Raw genomic sequence first — 21412 nt, forward strand, 5'->3', positions numbered from 1 at the left:
ACAAAACTGTACTTGAAGAAAAAGAAGGAGTACCGTAGATAAAGAAACTTTCCGAAACAATTAATTTGTAACGATCTTTCATCAAGATCACACATACAAAATTAATAGGTACTGTAATAAATCTTAAAGTACAAAATTGTACTTACAAAATTAATAAGTACTGAAGTGCCTGCACTGACAGTGAGCGATAGATACAATTGCATGTGTTGTGTTGGGTCTGCCGTCTGCGTTTGCTGCTTGAGACGTGAATGGTGTTTCAAGTGCGACTCCGCCTTGGTCGACGTGTCTGACCGTATCGGCATCGCTAGCTGCAGTCGCAACGATAAAATTGTACACACGATATTACACAGACTTACCACGGTGCAGCTGTTAAGTTTTCCAAATTAAAAACTTTAAATTCCCTTACTTCCGGCTACAGAACGTGGATCGCCTGCCAGACTCCCGACACTTTTACATCCTTTTGAAAGATAAAAAATGGTCAGCACTCCTGAACCCGTTAACTCCCAAGTGGCGCAGGAAAAGAAAGACAAGGAGCGCCGCAGTGGCATTGTCAAGCAGGTGAGTTCGTCTTGATACTGGAATTGCAAGACCCGTCGTGTCGCGCGTGCGCGGTGTTCCGTGTAAATACTCACTTAAGGTTTCTGTGCATTTTCAAGTTTAACGTTCTTGTGTTGCAGTAGCAAGCTTCCTTTTCTCTAACTTTTGATACGAGTACAGTATAACAAAACGAATATCTAATGAACAAAAATTCATTCTTGTGCGCCATATGTTAGTGTTATTTTGCGTACCTTCCTGTCGCACTGATGACGACTTATCAGGCTTACGTTGGGAAATGTGTGACAGGTGTTGTCGGGCGATGCGGTGGTAGTGCGGGGTGTTCCGCGTGGTGGTCCGCCGCCAGAATTCACCCTGTACTTCTCCAGCGTGGCTGCGCCGAAATTGGCCCGTCGCGCGAACCCCAAGGACAGCAGCTCCGAATCCGACGACGAAGTGAGTGTGCACATGCAGAGTGTCGCTCTTGGAGCGTATGCGTAATCTTGGATGATTGTTTTGCAGCCGTACGCTTGGGAAGCTCGGGAGTTTCTGCGAAAGAAACTTGTCGGCAAAGAAGTGGTCTGCGCCATTGACCATAGAGTTCCGCAGTCGGGACGGGAATACGGAACGCTTTGGCTCACTCAAGGTTAGTGTTAGTGAAGACGTTCGCGAATTGTTAAAATTTTCTTAACCTTACAGTTAGGCGTATATATTCAGCATTCAGCATATATTGTTGCCTACTTGCCTGTATTCGCGTAATGTGCTTTCCGCCACTGACTGTTTTATTTTTGTATGGTGTAATAATCTTTTTCCCATGTATTTTAAAATATTGTTCCTTAGATAATATAAAATACTCCGCTTAGGTTTGGGAAAGTTTAATGATGGCACAACTGTTGAGCATTTAGCGTTGTGGTATTCCTTGGGTTTTGCTGATAGCCTGATTCGCTACTGTTACCATTTTTTTCCAGCTTGCGTTTTCGTAATTGTTGGTTTTTATACGAGCCTCATCATGTATTTTATTTTTTACTTATCCAGATGGACAACAGTCGGAGAATGTGCTGGACACGATGGTGTCGGAAGGATGGCTGGAGGTGAAAAAGAGTGGTGTCTGGCAAGAGTAAGGAAAATTTGACGACGCCTTCTGCGGTTCCAAACTTCCGATTGATATTATATTTTGACTGCCTACGCAGCGATCGATACAACAGTCTGGTTGAACTGGAACAGTCTGCGAAGTCAGCTGGCCGCGGACGATGGAGCAGCGATGATGCTAATCTCCACAAACGTCAGATAACATGGAATTTCGAAGATATTAAAAGTTTCTGCGAGAAAAATAAAAATCAGTCGATCAAAGGTAGCACAGATAAACCGGATTTTGGATTACGCGGTTTTCCTGTTATAGAATTTTGTAACCGGTTTTTGCTTTTCGCAGGCATTGTGGAATTTGTGCGGGATTCTTGCACGCTGCGCGTGACTCTCCTCCCAGATTTTATTCCTGCAATGGTCGCTTTGACAGGAATTCGGGTAAAGGATGAATTTTCTTTTTTTTTATCAAGTACGTACCGCAAAAGTTAGTGCTTTCATTAGGGACCGTCTTTTAAACAAGATGGGACAAAGGACGAATTCGCGGAGGAAGCCAAGTTCTTCACCGAAAGCCGCTTGCTGCATCGCGATGTGGAGGTTATAATTGAAGGTGTAAACAATCAGCTGATCATGGGATCGATCGTTCATCCGGTAACAGTAAAATCGATAGCATCTGTACTCGTAATTTTAGTATGCTCTTTCGCCTCTACCCGTGTATTGCCTAATTTGGGACTGATTTGTCGTTAACATCACTCACTGAGTTACTCCGTCTTAATGTGGATACCGCCTAATACCAGATAGGCTTTACGCTGTTCTTGCAGGCTGGATCGATTACCGAAGCTCTGCTGAAGCAAGGTTTTGCCCGGTGCGTCGACTGGAACATCGGGTCATATAGTCAGGGTGCCTCTAAACTTCGGGAAGCCGAAAGGTATGTACTGTACCTTCGTTTTTGGATAAAACTTTTTGTAAAATTTGGGTTTTTTGGACAAATATTTCTGAAATTGTAAGTCTGCTTTGTGAGCAGAGAAGCAAAAGAAAAGAAGTTGAGAATATGGAAAAATTATGAGGCCAGCCAGAGCAACATCCGGGAAGATGAACGGCATTATAGCGCCAAGGTTTGACACTTATGCATTGGTGATTTGAAATGCATTTTTTAACGCTTATTCGCTGTACAGGTAGTGGAGATTAACAATGCTGATGCGATAACTGTGAAGACATCTTGTGGACAGTACAAAAAGATATTTCTCGCAGGAGTGCGTCCACCCAAGTAAACAGCACTTAGCTTGAAAATTTGCGAAGTCCGTTCCTAATCTGTGCTGATGCACTGTATAATAGAATTACTGTTTAAAGGATGCCCGCCGATGTCGAGAGTGCTGGTCAGCCACAAAAAGACAAGAGATCTAGACCAATTTATGATATCCCTTACATGTTCGAAGCGCGGGAATACTTGCGAAAAAAATTGATTGGACAGAAAGTAAAGAAATTATTGATACATGGGCCATGGCCCATGGATAAGCGGAGCACTGGTTGATGTTTTGCGTTTGCCAGGTGGATATCACACTGGACTACATCCAACCAGCTCGAGCGGATACCTCGGAAAAATTCCCCGAACGCCAGTGTTGTACCGTAAAGATTGGTGACACAATTGTCAATGAGGCACTGATTTCAAAAGGATTAGCTTCCATTGTTTTCTACCGTCAAGACGACGAGCAGCGACCAAGCTGCTATGATGCTCTGCTGGCGGCTGATTCCAAAGCTCAGACTGCGAAGAAAGGAATCTACAGCAAAAAGAATACTGTTACCGTCCGCGTCAGCGACATATCTAACGTAAGCCAGCCCTAACAGCGCAGTTCGCAGCACTTTTCCAGGTTATTATCGATGTGTTTTTACAGGATACCGCCAAGTGCAAAGCGTTCTTACCGTCATTCCAGAGAAGCGGCAAGCAAGAAGCGGTTGTCGAGTATGTTGGTAGTGGCTCTCGATTTCGCGTGTTTTTGCCAAAAACTTCATGCACTGTCAGCGTTATACTTGCCGGTAAGTGCGCTGATCCGGTTCAGCATGCGATCATTTACCTGTTGGTTTTAAGGTTGTATATAGTTGATCGCTACTGATAGATTCAGTATACAGACTATAGAGCACGTTTTTTTAAAAAATGCATTGACAGATGTGTAATTATAAGAAGCAATAAAAATAGTTAAATAGCAAGTTTTCTGAATTTCTAGGTGTCGTATGTCCAAAGGGAAGTCGTCAAGGTCCAAACGGTCAAATTCTTGAAGCAGAGCCATGGGGCAACGAAGCTCTGCAGTTTTCCAAAGAGCTGTGCTTGCAGCGAGATGTACGTTAGTAATTTATTTTCAGACTTATCTTAATGCCTACCCCGAGTTCTATTAGGTCCACGTGGAGATCGATGCCATGGACAAAGTTGGAAATTTCATTGGTTGGGTGCATGTTGATGGAAAAAATGTTTCGCTGGAATTGGTGGAAGCCGGATTGGCCTCTGTTAATTACTTTTCCGCAGAGCGAAGCCCGTATCTGGGCGTTTTACAGAATGCTGAAGCGGCGGCCAAGGGAAAAAAACTCAAGGTGCCTGTAATATTTCAAATCGAGGCAGCTTTGCAAAAAATTCCGGTGATAACTTCATGGTTTTTTTAGATTTGGAGTGACTATGTCGAACCAACAGAAACTGAAGTTAAACAGGAAGAGGACACTACAGACCGAACTGAGAATTATAAACGTGTGATGGTGGTGGAAATTCTTCCTGGTTTGCGTTTCTATGCTCAGGATTGTGATTCAGGTATTATATCACGCGTAATAGAAATTCAGCACGGTTTCTTCTGTGACGGTGACGTATTTTAGGTGCGAAACTGGAATCTTTAATGAATAGCATTCGCGAGGAATTCGCATCGAATCCTCCACTGGGTGGCTCGTATGTACCGAAGCGTGGCGATGTATGTGCAGCGAAATTCAGCGTCGATGGGCAGTGGTATGAGAAAAATTTCTCCCTTGGCATTTGATGAAATGATGTCGTTATATGATGACATGATGGCTTCAAAGCTTTGACTTTTCGTCAGGTATCGCGCTAAGGTTGAAGGAATCCAGGGAGGCAAAGTTCAGGTTCTTTTCATTGATTATGGAAATGTGAGCACAAAAAATAATTGTAAAATGCATATTATTGAATTATAATATAAAGGTCACTACTTCACTCGTGATCTTTCAGCGGGAAAACGTGAGAACAACCGATGTTGCAAATCTTCCGGCTAGTTTTAAGCAGCTGTCACCACAGGCTGTGGAGTATACTTTGGCTTTTGTCCGTGAACCATCGACGGTATGTTGCAATCAGTGCGGACTTAACTCGCTGTGTGGATAATCTTGTTGCTGTTAGGACTCAGAAGCTGAGTGGGCATTCCAGCAGGCTGTCAAAGACCAGCCAATGCTTTTAAATGTGGAATACAAAGCGAATAATTCAGATCATGTCACTTTGCTTCGTGCTGACACAAAGGACGACATCGGAAAGGTTTGGTTAGCGAAGGCTACTGCTTGGTCGATGTGAGACGCGAACGACGGCTGCAAAAATTGGTTAGCACCCTTATTTTTGTTTTGTATTGATTGTTAAACGGTCCTGACAGAAATTGCATGAATTCACTGAAACATAGGATTATATCAAATGTGCAGTTGTACTCGATCCATCAACTGTGGTTTCTTAGGTTTCTGAGTACAAGGCCGCTCAGGAAGAAGCTAAGCGTTCTAGGGTAAGTCAGGTTATCTTCAAAATATAACTATAAAAAGAATTTTGAGCTGCAAATGTTTTTAATGCTGACTATTGTTTTCGCAGCGCAACATCTGGCGTTATGGAGACATCACTGAAGACGATGCCAAGGAATTTGGTTTTCAGCGATAGACAATGCTGATGTCAGGTCGAGGTGTTCAATTCCGGTCGCAACGAATGGCTTGGGAGTTTTATTAATGCAGTGAAATGGTTGTTAAATGGTCCGATAACCGTGATAATTTTTTCTGGGTTTTTGAATTATCTTTTAAACTATTTATAACATTTTTAACGTTAGTTTTTACTCTTTCTTGTCCGGTTTGACCCGTAAAAACATAATTTGTCACTTCACATTGCTGTAGGATTTTTTGCGTAACCTCGTGCTTGGACTATTCGGTGCCCGTTTTGTATTTATTTACCGGTCTTCCATTGTTGTAATAAAGATCGATTTTATGAAGTCTGGAGATTTTCATCGGGTATTTCTGCACTACTGGAGAAGATGAAGGAGCATCTACGAAACTGCTTCAGAGTTTTTGAGAAATTTTCGGAACCTTGGTTAGAAACTGAACTACTACCATCGTCCGGTTGTGCGGTTTAATTCAAACTTTAACGAATACTTTTTTAAAGAATCAAGCAAAAACATGCAAGACATGAAACCGAGAAAATAGATATATGCACATAAAACGCGGAAAAGGAACAATACTGACGGTGAACAGCACTAATGTACAACGGATGACTCGAAAGTGCCCCCCAACAGCCGTACCACGCAACAGGACAAACTCGAGTACCGACTCAACAATACCCACCCCACTTCTTCCCAGCCCCCCAAAACAAACAACCCCAGTCCCCATCCCCAATGAGAGAGGTAGAGAGATTCACAATTTTGTCAAAAAAAACAGTCGACGCTTTTTGGTTAATAATTAATTAGTTAAACTATTCTCCAGTATTTGATCACTTGGCGCATTGCTCAGCTGCAGGAGTTGGCGTCGCCGCCGTTGCTCTTCCACAGATCAGCTTAGAAGAGTAGCAGAATTTCGCGTACAACAGCAGAAAGCCCGGAACCAGGTGTGCTTCACTCGCGCCTTCTCGTGCGCTGCTTCCGTCGGCGACTGTTGCTTAGCCTGCGGTTAGGTCGCGCTTTGGGATCGTCCTGATCTACAATATCATAGACAGAAACTTTGCATTAGTAGCCGTTGTTAGTGAAATGTGTTAATCTATTATTTCATTTACACACCTGTGCAGCGAGGACAGCATTCGTTGGCTTCTTTCCGTATGAAAGGACAAGTCAGTCTCGGGCATTTTGCCGCTTGCACGATGGTTTACCATCCTGAAACAGCAACCCGAATTAGAAAAGCAACATAACATGAGGGAAGAAAAGAACAAACAAAAATAACAGGTTAAAACAAGCCCGTGGAAGTACCTCAGTGACCTTTAGCAACCTAACGTTAAACCCGATCAAGCTTTTGTCGTATTTACCTTGCAACGACATGGAACACAATTCATCACACCAAAAGGTTGCACACGCGGATGCCATTCGGCTCCGTTGCGGTATGTTTCTGCCTGGAAACGACATCCTCCATCCCGCAAGATATCTTCCGGTAGCGTAATTACACCCTCATCTCCCATAGTGTCATTTGGAGAAGTCGACACAGAAGCAACAGTGGCTAGTTCTAGTGCAAACCAACAAGTCATAAGCTAAGCAAATCAAGGAAACAATACAACTAATAACCTACCAGGGCATTTTTTACAGCAATCCGCTGGATTCTCTCGATATGCTTCGCTCTCCGGACAAGCGAGTGCCGGGCAACTGATCCGGGTACAGTTCACAATGTTTGTACCGGGCTGCAAACGTAATACAGTAAGTAACCCAATATCAAGGGGCTTAGTCATTAATCTTAATACTAAATCAAGGAACAACAAAATCAAATTTCTATCAAGTTTATGAACTGATTTCTCTTACCATGCAAGTGCACACCGCGCATTTCGAGTGACCAAAGGGTACAACATAGGGATGCCACGAAGAGCCCGGTTTGTGCCACTTTTTGTCCAAGTAACACCCGGCCACTGTGCTGTTTGTTTGACCAGCCATTGCGATCGATCCCGCAGCCGTTGCAATCATTTTCGCCGGGAAATGCACTGAAACAACAAAACATTACATTAAAGTTTGCGGCGGCGGAAATGGAGTGCGATCATTAAAGTAGTGACCGCTGTCTTCGTAATAATGCTGCCTAATTAAAATCACTGTATAAAGTACTGTGCCTAGTGGGTCTACATGTGATGCCGAGCTCTTCCATCATGGTTGTTAATTTCGTACGTCAAACACAAGTACACAACAACCCCAGTTAATGAGTTTTCTTTGGTGAAAAGTAGAGCAATCTATGTTTACTGTTGGCGACCTAAGGCGAAAGTGGTGCATCTGATGATTAACGATGTCGTTTACCAGGATTTCTGTCGCCAAATGATTACCTGTCGAGCGATATTCACTCAACTGCCACTTCGACTCTTCGTAACAACAAGCAATTACGGTCAGTTTAAAATTAATTTTCACTACAAAACGTACCCGGCGGACACGACATGCAGCATTCGCCCTCCACTTTGACGGGATTGCGACAGGTGACCTTTGGGCACACCACTTCCTCGCAGACAATTTTACCACGTTGGCAGCTGCACATTGTGCATTCTTTGTGCTCAGATTTCCAGCTGCTCCCGTCTTCGTAGTTTTTTTCGCGATACTGACACGTATAGGTCGGGACCACGGTATTGGCCGGGTCTTCCATAACAAAGCCGTTGAATTTGTGTCGACTAGAGCAGTCGTCAACTATTTTTACCTGTACAATATTTAAAGGGTGAAGACATTTGCTTCCTACAACAGCTACACTTATCGCCCACTTCAGCAGGTCAAAAACTTAATCGTTGTCAGCAACAGACTCACATATCCCCGCAGACGAGGCTCCACTTCATCCTTCGCGGTTATCAGAATTTCGATAGTACCATTTGGCATCCCCATTAAAACATCATTTTTCAGATTCTTCACTCGGCCCATCAACTGAAAGCGATACAAAAAGTCTGTATTGAGAAAAAAAAAATAAAATTGTGCTAAAGTTGATGCGTCAATAATTTAGAACATGCAGTTCATGTCGTATCGTGCATATATGTAAAAAAGATTGCTGATTGTGCTGTTATAATAACACGGAAATTTTAACAGCGTACACCTTATACATTATTACACGACTACAAATTCACCGCAAGCAGCAGTGTACAAGTATGACTCTCATACTTCTCGATACCTTATTTTTCTTGAAGTTGTCCAGTTGTGACTGTTTTCGAATATGGCTTCCGTACTGATCGTACATATAGGTCATGGTTGTCTGCAGCTTTTTAACATAAGCATCGGCATATCCATCGATAAAGATGTGATAATTCAGGATGCAATTCTCGTCCAGTCGTAGCCAGGCCACAGCACTTCCGCTGACATCCCGCATAAACGATGCTGATGGATTCTCCGCTATTATGTTAGGGAACACTGCAAAAACGGAGAAGTATAGCAATTCGATATCCCCTGCAGACTGGCTATTGATGACAGAAACTCCCAGACAAGAATACGCCGTATCCAGTTCGCCGAAGCCACGATGCCAATTTGGTATCGCGGTAGCGTTTTGCCGATTAGTCGAGCAATGCCATTTCCACCATACGATTAGTCAGAGGCATCGCTTATAGCGTTATGTCACTATTTATAGTTTATTTTGATTTGATGCCTGATCAAACGTTTGTCTACACAGCGGAAAATTATTCTTGCCCCCGCGCACATATTACGAAGGGTTTCATGGTCATTAATAATGATCAGCCAGACGCGGTTCCGGCTGGGCAACATCTTAGAATTATGTTCTTCGCAAGTTTCGGCAACGGCAAACGGCGAATGCTTTCGGAACGGACACGTCGAGCCCAGGCACTGAATTCATTTTCTAATTCTAGCGCTAAACACCCTCCTACGTCGTCTTATTAAAACCATAAAATTGTTTATAAGAAATATAAGCAGACCTGATTGCTTACTTCGTGTATAGACTTCTTCAAACAGGAGCTGCTTTATTTGTCCTTGCATGCGCGCGCCAGAATTTTCGTTAACAATGCTGATTACAAGATCGTCGGCAAGCAGACTTTGGATATCTTTGGGAATTTGTTTAGTATACGTCCCGTTCACCTGTTCAAGATTAATTCACACAAAGCTTTTAGATGCATTATCCTCTAATTTGTAACTGAGCGAATGCGTACAAACAAGAATGTTTATTTACAACAATTTGTTGAAGGTTATGAAACAAATCGCTCCGATTTGAGTGTAATTCGTAATAGTGTCATAACTACTGTATAATGATTATTGTAGTTTTACGTAGCTTTTCCCATTAGCTTACCCAACCGGAAACGAACGATCCAGCAAGGTCATCGATAACTCGACGGCGTCCTTTGCGCGGATTCGTCTCTAGTGTCATTTGGGTCGGACGGCCTGGAAACCTTTGGAGATGCACTCGATAGCCGACCGTGCCGTCTGGCTTGAGTTCCAACAGCGCTACTCCGGCTCCCGGCATTTCCGGTTTACTGCGACTGCTGTCATACAGCACAGCCTGGAAAACTACACAACAAAATGTCCATGTCAGACGCACTGTCATTCTTGGAAGCGGAATTAGCCTGAAAGCCCTGATTTACGATCAATTAATATCGGCTGGCAAGCGGACGTTCGACGCTTAGTTTTTTCATGACCTTTGTTAATAACCAGGCCGAATCATTTACCATGCGCCTTGACGATGCTGGTACTGACGATTAACGGTATAAAAATATGCAGAATATTTTTCTTTGGCCTTTATATACGACTATGCATAAACGAAAGCAATGAATATACGCAATTTCTTGGAAAGGAATGCAATAAAAGTATTTGATTGTGCTAGTTTACGGGAAACAAGAAGCGGCATCATTCGAAGATGAAATCCTATTATGCAGATTATCAGCAATTAAATATCGCCGTTCTAGCGTTTGACGCTTCAGCCAATGTTTGATCAGGGAGCTTTGAGCGCCACTTACTGTTGCACGTCGGCTTGGTGTGGATTATCCCGACAAGGTCAACATCAGCGGCACTGGAAAGGCGCAGACTGAGGGCCAGTTTACCACGGGCCAACCATCTTATCATTTCATGACTATTCAAATTCAAATCCGCCATCCGGCCAGATACTTCGAATGCCTAAGAAGCCGGAATGTTTGTAAAATTTCGCCTTTACCAAATAATCAACTGATTCATCGCCCGGGGCCGCTTACTTTGGGCGCAATGGCACTTGCCGCTTCTTTTATGACGACACGGTCTTCGGGTCGTTCCAGAATGACAGTGGCAATTTGCTTGACATCTATAAAATGCAAATGCAGTGATATTCGTAGAACGAGGATGTCTCATAAACGTGCTAAACTGATTGTATTTACCGCATATCTACAGAAACTTGGTGGTTGACTTGCCAGTATGACGTATAGCATGACGCTTATACGGTATTCGACAGATCACAGCTATTAAAAACTTACCTTTTCGAAGGTTCGTTAAGCCGTGAATAAAGACTGAATACTCCAGCGACGTTCCATCAGCACCGACAGCAATGGACGCAATGGCAGCCATTCCGTATTTCCGGGGATCGCGCGGCAACAACAAAGCACTGTACGTTTCTGCAATGTACACCGTAAATAAATTATCACAATTATCAGGCAACAGCATACCATACAGTAAAGTGTTAATGCTTAAAAACTATCCTTCAGTATGCTTAAAAATTGGTGAGCTTCACCTTCTTGAGTTTGACGTTTCAAGATGATACTTCCTTTAGTGACTGGTCTGGGATCATCGCGAGTAGTTAAGGCAATCTGCATCGTCTCCTTCGCCAACGTGCGACGGAACATCCGCGGAATCCGATCCCACACGCCACAGTACTGCAAACAAGTAGCTATCAAAATCAAAAAGAATACATGCACGCTCCATCAGTAACCATCAAATTTAATATGCTACACACAATCCGAAGTATACGTGTAACTTCTGACTTCCTAAGTATAACCTGGCTTCTATCAACGGCGTTTCGAATGGTGATTCAAATACAGTAGTTTAAAATGCAATTTCACCAGAAACGTTTACTTGCAAGTAGCAATAACATTTCCAAATGGCCCATATTAAGACCGTAATCGACTGACCTTTCTGGCACTGATTCGACCTTCCTCAATTGGTTGAGTAAACACAGCGTTGCCGGTTTCATCTTGGAATATGACGGCGTTCGGTTGAAATCCTCTGCAAGGAAGAAAAAACTTTCAATCTACTAATGACGGCAGTTTATGACAAATTCCCGGTTTTCTATTCGGTTGATTTAATTCAGTGGCCATCCCTAAAAGAATTCAATTACTGTAATGGCACACTACGGCTCGATCGGCAAACGTCCACCTAGGCACCCATGAAAAAAAAACAGCACGGATGCTGCTCGACGCGCATATTTGTGATTTATGTGATACTTACGGTGCGAAATGTAGCGTATAATGTATGGCCGCCGATTCAAAATGGAAGACAGCACGTGCGGCGTGTCGGTTGACAGGATTGCCCAGCACTGCCAGATATTCTGCAATAAAAATGATTCTTGGACGCTGCTGGCAAAGACGGAGAGAAAACAACCCGTAGCACCCGAAAACTTTAGGGCATGGATTACAAACGGAGACATGTTTCTGGAAATAGCGCCGCATAACACCGGCCGTGGATTATGTTTTTTGTGGTCTGTCATGATCGCGTGCCAGTTTTATTTTGTCGTGCGGTTTAAAGGTACTTAAGCTATTCACGTTTTGCGCTCTGACGTCAGCTGTTAAGCCCTTCCAAGTACACACGTAAAGACAACATCAACTGCTATATATTTTTTAAAAAACCTGTGTCATTGCTGAAACGAATGTCTCTAGAATTTAGGTTTTTTACCTGCCGATCTCGGGACGTCCGGGGCTCCGTCGCCTTCTGGACGAACGGCAACCGCCCTGGAGCCGCCACCTGCAATAATACCATACATTTAACATTAGAAATTAAACCGAAAACACACCGGCATTCTGACAGAAGTTCCAAATAAGCGGTCAAACGCGACAACGGTGTACATATTGTATGTTTATCTTAAACTGCAATGCATCATTGTCTGAGGTGGCAGGAATCACTCAAAAAGGGCTCTTTTGTTGACAAACCTTAATCGCTTCAGAGTGGCGCATATTGTGTCAGGTACGCAGGTCACACTTCGTCGTCACTCGTCAGCTACGTTCAATGCAACGACTGTGTATACAATTGTACGATTTTAAAACCAGTGTACATAAATTGCGCATGGTGTGGTTGTGTGGAAGTGATTAGTTGTTCTTAAAGCGGTTTTGTCTAGTTCAAACACTCGTAAACAGTTTCACATTTTCTGTTCAGTATAATCCGCGCAAGCTAACGGCGAGACACTGCGGTGCCAAGAGGTATCACGTTCAGTGTTCACTTCAAAGCTGAGGACTCTGTCGGAATAAGGTCATCTCCATCGGCAGCAACGATATGGCAGATTATCGCCACTGCCAGAACGGTGTCTATTTCAAAACTATTAGCCATTCGTTAACAGCCAGTATAAACCGGTCGTATTAGCGTAATCTGGATGATAAAATCTCGATAAAAGTTTTTTTTTAAAAAGTTTTTGTTTACGGTGTCGCGGTAATGCGAAGCGGATATCGCCTTTCCAAAAGGGAAATATCCATCCTTTTCCAAATCACTTTGTATAAAGTTACGTAAAATATTACACTAGCCGTTCAAACCAGCCGCGGCGCAAATTCTTCAGTTCGCACAGCGAGAAGTTTGGGTCAGTTTCAAAGTTGACTGCAGTTTCCGCCGTCAACTGTCAAACCCAGTCAGCGCTCCACTAATTCATCCAGGTTGATCAACTGCCGCTAAACCTCTGGGCGACAGCCGCGAGCACTTCGCGGTAGGGGCTTTAAAAACAGATCGGATACAGAGTAATTTTTAATTGCCGACAACATGCTTGCTTTGGTTTACCAAGCTGGCGCCAGAAAGTTAAGGGAATCACGCTGCTAGCAGGCCGCATCAAAACACACATTATTTATAATCGTTTGCCCAAGTCCATTCCGCAGCCACTATATATGCTGAACGCCGCGAACGGACTTGTAGGCTTTTAATGGCTGTCCCACGCCACATGCTTATGTTCATTCATTATTATTATTATGAAATGTGTAGCAGAGCGATTCTTCCTGATTTGGACTGCTGCACATAAGACGCGTATTCAGGCGAATTCCAGACCACACAAAAAATAATCGAATTCATGCTAGACAATTATAACAAAAGCCGCTGCGCACTGGCCCGGCGTCTGCGCCGTGAATTCCTCTTTTATCCGGGATGTTTACCCAAATATCGTCGAGCATAGAACGGGTGTTTCTGCGCTTCTTTAATGCTTTGTCACATTCCAACTTCCTTCTGTGGTCTGATACAGAGCTGAGACGGTAGTTGACAAGTTTCGCGCACCAATTTACATTGTTCGTCGCCATAATGAGGCATCAAGGTGTTTCGTTTGCTTAAGCACCTCAGCCCATTCCATCATGGCATCCCTTTTATGTAATTTAGCGAAACAATGGTCTGCTTAATCTTGTTTTGAGTTTGATGTTCGCTGAAGTGGCGAGAGACGAAAATAACGCAGTTCCAGCGACGAAATGCCATTTTATGAGATGTCACAATGCCGCTGCTGACTACGCACAGACGTATGCGCAATAAGATTCATATGCATAATAGGAAAATGGCATATGATAAGTATCTTAAATATAGTTTTCTAACGGTGTTCGATACAGATTTTAATGTCAATTTTATATGATTTGCCCTTTATACTGTTGCGCTTCGAAGGGGAAAATAACACATCTTCTTGGGTTTTCAACTTTTTCCTACGAGGACACACCCAATAAACCATAATCACGCCTGAAAAATAACTCACTGGTATCACGGGGACAGACTTTGCAGCACTGATTGGGCAAGAGAACCGGTTCTGGGCAATCGGGTTTCGGGCATTCATGCTTGAAGTTCCGGCAGCGAACTTTCCCAATAATTTGTCCCTTTCGTGGCATCTAAAAACATACGATTAATCATATGCACTGAAAGCGAAATACATTTTTATGGCTTCCGGTCATGGATTGGTGCCCATTTCCGGCAACCCATCCCCTTCCGACCCAGCCCGAGACACTGTTAATTTTTAAAGCGATTTGTTGATTTATATATTGTGCAGTACGTACCGCAATGCATTCGCACTTCACACAAAACATAACACCAAACGGAGGTCCTAAATCTGGATGCCAAGTATCTTCTAGCTCGTACGTGTGACCATCAAATACACAACCTGGAAACAAAAATTCAGTGTTTATTAAATTGTAGAGCATCTAAAACTTTTTTAAAAAAGGTGAAGTTACTGTAGACTAGAGTGAAGTATATACTGTATACACAAATTAACACCAACAGTGAAATAAAGTAGTTGATTTTCTGCTTCCGCTGTTCATTGTTTACCGATAAATTTAAATCAATATTGCTGATATTAAGAGTAATTTATTGTTTGCTGATATTAATGCATCATGTGATTATGTAGAGCACTGCCCCATAATGGCCCAGAGTGTGATAAACGAACGGCTTTCAAGTGTTGGAAATAGAAAATATAAAATACAACGCTTATGGTATTTCTGTAGTTATCAAAGATGCTTGGCTATTTTCCAGTCGACCAGTTCTTCTTGTAACTGCGTATCCAATTTTAGTCTGCGTTTGTCAGGCTCAAATAACTTTCGAAGTCTATAAATCTTTTTGACGTTGCAAACTTCCGTTTCAAGCTTTCAAATCAGACTGAATAGTCGTGTTTGCAAATGCAATATACAACAGACACACTCGTAAACGAAACCGATAAAGATAAGGACAAACCACAACCGAATGCACTTTAGTATCATCACTGAAAAGAAAAAGATACCGCAGTATCATATTCTCTGTTGATTTCAAAAACCACTTTGCTCGTTATGTCCGGCGAACTTTTTATGACACTTTCATATATGTATGGCTGGACACCAGGACGTCTGTCCATATTCAGAAAACATAATGCCGTCGTTCACAATTTCAGTGTCCTTTATTAATGTCCACAACACGATAATACAACTGCTTTAGCCAGCATAATTGATAAATACAATCTCGTCAAAGTTTTGCTAACTTGTTCACTCGAGCGTTATTGACAGTTCAACTCTTCAACTTTATAGATCAATAACTCGAATCTTCGAGTCTACTATGCTAAGTGGCAATGCGATTTTGTCGCAAGATGAAAGCTGGCTCCTTAAAGCCTCCTTTGCACATAAAACAATACGAGTATATAATGCATCAAAAAATACGTCAAACGGCAACAACTTTTTTATGCGTTTCGTTTATTTTTTATTTTTTTATCTGTTTTCAAGTAACCGGTGCCGAAGCCGCATATAACAGTAGTTACAGTACGCAAGACTTTCAATCGGTTTTTGCTACGTCAAAGCTTAACATTACGGACGTAACGTGTTATTTAAATACATTTCTGCAGACACATGACAACTTGGAAACATGTGCTGCCGCGCCACATCATAACCGTACAAAAGCAAGACTACACTGGCGCCGATTCGGACATACATGTCCGTCAAAAAAGCAATTTTTAAGCTCATAAAAATGATAAAATAGCCGGCATCACTCAGGCCAGTACAAATTTCACATAAAAATCACCAGGTTCCTTCCCTAAATTTAGATTTGACTGAACTTGGTCTGCTTCCGTTTTCTTCCATGAAAATTACACACAAAAACCCAGAATCCCCACGAAGCGTTCCGTTCTACTTTAGCACAACATACTCGAGTTCAACGTCAGTTGTTCTTGCATATCAAGCATCCATAACGACACAAACATACGTATACAAAATATAAGTGATTATACGTGACCGTTAACCGGTTACTGTGTAACTCGACAAAAACGAGGCCAACTGCAAAGCGAACGGCGCAGAAGTCCAGATCAGAATTTCGAGTCGTAAGTGAAACGGAAAGAACAGATGCAATCCGAACTTAGCAGACAAGCACGTCGCAGTTGTACTACAACTATACACACACACTCAACGGACAGCGTGCGTAACCGTTTTACTACGACTTGCGGCAATTAAACAACTCAAACTCTTATCTTAAAAATTGATATGGCGCCAGTTAATATCATTTACCCTAACCGTTAACGGCATCGCAACAAGTGTTCTCGCTTGTAACCCAGAAGGCTGCCCCACACGAATAGCAGTTTCCAAGTTTCAATCAAAGGCGAAAAATGTTAGATGTTGTTATGTCAAATATTAAATTACCATCAAACTGTTTATAAGAAAGATGATTAGGAAACCACAGAAACGAGGCCGGCTGGATAGTAGATAACTGCAGTACGAGTGCAGTAACTACCCACAAACAAAAAAGCTGCTTATTCTTGATCATACGTATTATGCAGAAAAGTAAAAAGTTAAAAGTCGCACCCATGTTTTTATTGGTAAATATATAATGATCACTACTAACAAACTTAGACCGAAAGAAATCATACAACAACATGGCACTATGCTTATTGAGATTTACCTAAATACTGCCATTGCTTACTGTAATTTAATTTAGTATTGTTTGAATATCGTATTATTTTTATGTGCAACAGACACTCAAAGGTGGACATTTTATAAAAATGTCGGCTTTGCTGCTTTTCCCTATACTTGTAAATGCTTACTGTTAAACGACGTGGATGTTATTAACTGTTCATCAATTGATTTGATCACAGTTGTGTGACGAAACGCGCAGATGCGGAACTCGTTCGCCAGACCGCAAAACTGAATGGTTTTCACTTTTCAATCTCCTGGACAGTGGCCATTCATTCAGATGCTAATGAGTCTCCATGTCAGCGCAAGAACTAGTACGGTTCATAACCGGCTTAAGTCATTTTCGGTAAATTCGCATGCACGGTGTACAGCACAATGATGCGGCAAAGCAAAATAATTAACATACTTCTAAAGCTTCGGTTTTATCAATTACAATCTACAAAACAGAAAACATGTCTTATAATGCTCAACTTTTAACTGCCAAGTGGTGTACCAGCGTCCTGAAACTTTTGTTAATTGGGTGGCTACTGCCAATAAAAAAACAAAACATAATAATTAAGTTACAAAACATAACAATTAAGTTATTTACATCAGTTTACATGTACAGTATCATTGCACATTGCGCACCCTGAATTGCAACTGAAGATTTTTCCTTATGTACTCGTATCGATTGTACCCTTTATCGCAGATCAGCACATTAATTTATAAATTTCTAACTTCACTTCTTCAAACTTTGTAAAAGTTTCTAATTTATTTCTAATTTCTAAACTGAAAGTACAGGTTTTTAATTAACCAGTGTCAAGATCTAATACAAAAACTAAAAATACTTTATTTTAAACCACACTTTGTGAAATAAAGTGTAATCGATTTCAGAATGAAACTTTTCACACCACGTAGAGTTCGCTCTTTCCGCAAGTTGAAAGAAAAATGTTTGTAGTCCCAAAGTTCCAACCAACTCCAAAAGCCGGTCATTAGCGGCTTCCTCGCCCGAGCAATGCCGGCAACCCCTGACGACCTCCGAGTCTTGTGATGTACGTACGTATATAAAACCGGCATCAGAACAGTTGATTGGACAAATAATGTAGATAACGGAAAACCGAGAACTAACAGTCAGAACAAAATTATCAGACACGTATATTATTTTTTAAGAGCCGCTTATTCGACAAGGGCGGTAATTACGAGTACATGCGCCAGACAAACCGCAGGTGACTGCACACTTCCAGACTCCTCAAATTACGAAAAATGTATCTGTACAAACTTTGAAACACCACCATCTTGTATTTTGTAACACAATTATTTTTGTTTTGGGAACCAATTTGAGTCAATTAGAGAATCACAAACCAATACAGTAATTTTGCCGGTTTATTCTAGCGCAGTTAGTTAACGGGAAATGTGTGACTGAGTTACCGGCAAGAGTAGAAGTGTCGCGTGTCTGCTACTCTTTGCTTTAACAAAATAAGCAACATATGGCAACATAATGCTTATGCCAGCAAAAGTGGAAAAACTGTTCGTATGATCTGTTTTTGGTTGAAGACTGGAAGATCATGGCACAATTTCAAACCAGCTCTCGCGGTTTAGTGACAGTATTTCGCAATCGAAATGCATCCTTATAAGTTTTACCCTGAACAATATAATAAATCTAGTCGACAACATTTAATCTTAGTTTTTCGTTTGAAGCATACCATCTTAGTTCTTCTCTTATAGTAAGCTCTTTAATAATACTTCCTCCCGTAAGAGAATAAACACCTTCTCGGTAGTGTAATTTAATTAAGTATGAAACACCTGCGATCGAATTACTCGTCAATCATACATGCATCGTTTGCGGGTTGCGCAAAAGACACCGGTCATCTGTACGGATCATGGAACTGAACACGGCGCATTCAAATACTCTGCAAACGGAATGCCTGCATTTGTCCCACGTAACCCATAAAAACAAGCTTTATTCTGGTGAATAATCCTAGGCGCTGATGAGGCTTTAATTGAAACAAGTTCAGTCTACATGATGAAAATGAAAAGAGCGGCAGATGATCATAAACGGGTTTTGTTCTAGCTAAACAATTATCAGGCTAATTAAGACTGGCTAAGTTAAGAGGCTGGACGCGGAGAAGGTAATCAAACAATCGAAATTAAAGCCATTGTACAGCGTGCTCCTTTAAAGTGACGGTGGGTGGTAATGGCATTATCGTGCGCCCTGGGAAAAGTGTCACGCTTACAAAGTTAACAATTGCTGTCTTACAACGTCACGGGCCTGACACGCGAAACTGTCTCGGATTTCGAAAAAATCTTCACCGACTGCGTCGCCAAAATGTTAACTGCAATGAACTTTGATTCTCAGAGGAAATAATACTCCTACACCGAATTAACGAAGCAAAAACAGTAATTACGAAATAACTAATTAGTAATCAAACTATTAGATCGTATTGCAGGCTTCGAAAATCTAACAGTTACGGTGAGTTACTTTACTTACTTCAACATTAAAAACCTTTGAAATTTTATTTGCGTTTAACTTGCACACTTATTATAACAGTAGGTTGAACAATAACTGTCAGTCCTGAGGCTAAGACACAGAAATACTACGAGTACTCAAATTTAAACAAACGACAGAAACATGAAATTATTGCGGTACATAAAAACTGAATAAATGGCGATAAACCTAATACCGGAACAAATTCTTGCTGAGCAGTAAATTATACATTTAACAATTACCAAAGCAAAGTTAATACACGGTTACGGTAATTAAAAATTTACAATACTCTGCTCAGTAGATTGTGTACTGCATAGTGCATACTGATTCAGCAATAATGAATACTTGGGAACTTTTTCCCGTCTAGTTCTCACCGGGCGATCTGTCTCTGGGATCCTGCATATTATTCTGCACATCATCGTCGGCTTTCAGGGGTATCTTTCCGCAGCGCACGCCAGCCAATACTATGAGAAAAACACTGGAAATGACTATTATTCCTGGGCGAGGAAGCATCTTCGTCACGGCGAAACGCCAAAGCGGCAATCTTGGGAAAACAATCAGTCAGTGAGAGGCTCAGTCACTATCTTGTTATCCTGGTTCCGACGTCCTAAATAGATGTTTTTGAATCATTTGGTCACCGACGTCGTCCAGACGCGTCCAAGCGCAATTCTACCAATCAAGGTTCAAGAAGATCCAAGCAACCAGGTTCAAAAGAACTGTTGTTCAACGTCGAATCTTCTCTTCTGCCGGCAGTTGCGTTAAACCCAGAAAACAACACGCAGTTTGCAGTTTTCTCACGGCTGAAAAAGCCGATAAACTACAACTACAGCTCCAAAACCCAACACAAGAATAATTCGAGAAATTAGGACAATAAATAAATTGTTGATAAAACAACGAGGGCTCGTGTACTGTCGTGATCGCAATGATACAAAACTATCGAGCGTTCGCGTTTCTGTCAAACTAACCCCAAAATGCATAAGTACGCGCTTCGCGGTTTTGAAAATATGACTTGCGAGAATTTTCCAAGTTTGCAGTGCTGCTCTCTTTATAAACGGGTGCTGATAGGGTATTTTCACGGCTGTCTGAGTGGAAGACGTGATTGCGATTTGCGCGGACCAGACCGTTGAGAACAGGGATTCCGGCAAAGGCGCGCCCAAACTTCAGCCAATCAGAGCGATTCCGCTCTTTTAGCACCGCCGCACTGTGGCTATCTGGTTGTATTGCGCAATTTAACGCGTATGAATTTTCCAGGGATAAAATTAAGTATCAAAAAATGGTAGTAGTAATGGGTTACCTTACGTACTGTATGCTGTCTGTATCCCATTATCCCCGTTATTTTTAGATGGATGGATTTTTTTCATCGTTAAGACATGTACCTTTACAGCTACACTTTAGCAGAAAGCAATTAGTACTTAAATCAACGGTACGGATGCCGTCAATTTATCAAGTCATATGAAAGTAAACCCTTATTATTATCATTAACGTTATTCTCGTAGTACAAACTACAAAGCTTTATTGTGTGCTGCAAGTTCGGCTTATACACCAACCTTTAATTTGTTGATACAGTTTTATCCACATTAATTGTGTTTATGTCTCGTTGAGCGGCGTTTTCGACACGAATGCGAAATTTATGGAAAAAAATATTTCTGTTATTTTTAAATACTTAATCTGTAACGTTAACTCCAGAACCGCGACACAAAATTTGCAGTTTACGATTGTGCACTTTCGAATCGATATAAGTAATATTTTGTTCCGATTTTGTGAATTAATCATAACAGGTTTCTTATTTTGATGGGTACTTTGTATTGCATATAATTAAAGAATATAACATGGTTGGTTAATCTTTAACGTTTCATAAAGGAATCAAAATTGCTACTATGTTGATCGAATCTACTCTGTACGTTAATTAAGCTGGA

The 21412-nt window shown here is 41.7% G+C and overlaps 2 protein-coding genes across 2 annotated transcripts; one reads left to right on the top strand and one right to left on the bottom strand.

Moving 5' to 3' along the window:
- Positions 1-339: 339 nt before the first annotated feature.
- Positions 340-5830, top strand: LOC129589283 (staphylococcal nuclease domain-containing protein 1-like). The gene is given in 23 exon segments (XM_055483956.1): positions 340-558; positions 844-990; positions 1057-1180; positions 1570-1651; positions 1725-1885; positions 1964-2055; positions 2119-2265; positions 2436-2542; positions 2639-2729; positions 2790-2881; positions 2965-3088; positions 3163-3441; positions 3507-3648; positions 3837-3949; positions 4006-4197; positions 4267-4408; positions 4471-4597; positions 4686-4752; positions 4832-4939; positions 4997-5120; positions 5123-5190; positions 5319-5363; positions 5447-5830. Coding segments are annotated over 23 exon segments (2724 nt in total). The 5' UTR covers positions 340-474; the 3' UTR covers positions 5513-5830.
- Positions 5831-6221: 391 nt separating this feature from the next.
- Positions 6222-20544, bottom strand: LOC129589305 (chordin-like). Its single transcript, XM_055484007.1, is given in 21 exon segments — positions 6222-6532; positions 6612-6680; positions 6683-6704; positions 6854-7047; positions 7111-7219; positions 7338-7513; positions 7938-8205; positions 8310-8423; positions 8665-8900; positions 9428-9575; positions 9784-10001; positions 10448-10604; positions 10679-10764; positions 10934-11071; positions 11188-11329; positions 11585-11678; positions 11901-12000; positions 12345-12413; positions 14374-14503; positions 14669-14772; positions 19871-20544. Coding segments are annotated over 21 exon segments (2796 nt in total). The 5' UTR covers positions 20010-20544; the 3' UTR covers positions 6222-6449.
- Positions 20545-21412: the final 868 nt, after the last annotated feature.

The sequence above is a fragment of the Paramacrobiotus metropolitanus genome, unplaced genomic scaffold, assembly GCF_019649055.1.
Source record: "Paramacrobiotus metropolitanus isolate TYO unplaced genomic scaffold, Prichtersi_v1.0 Parri_scaffold0000034, whole genome shotgun sequence".
NCBI classification, from domain to species: domain Eukaryota; kingdom Metazoa; phylum Tardigrada; class Eutardigrada; order Parachela; family Macrobiotidae; genus Paramacrobiotus; species Paramacrobiotus metropolitanus.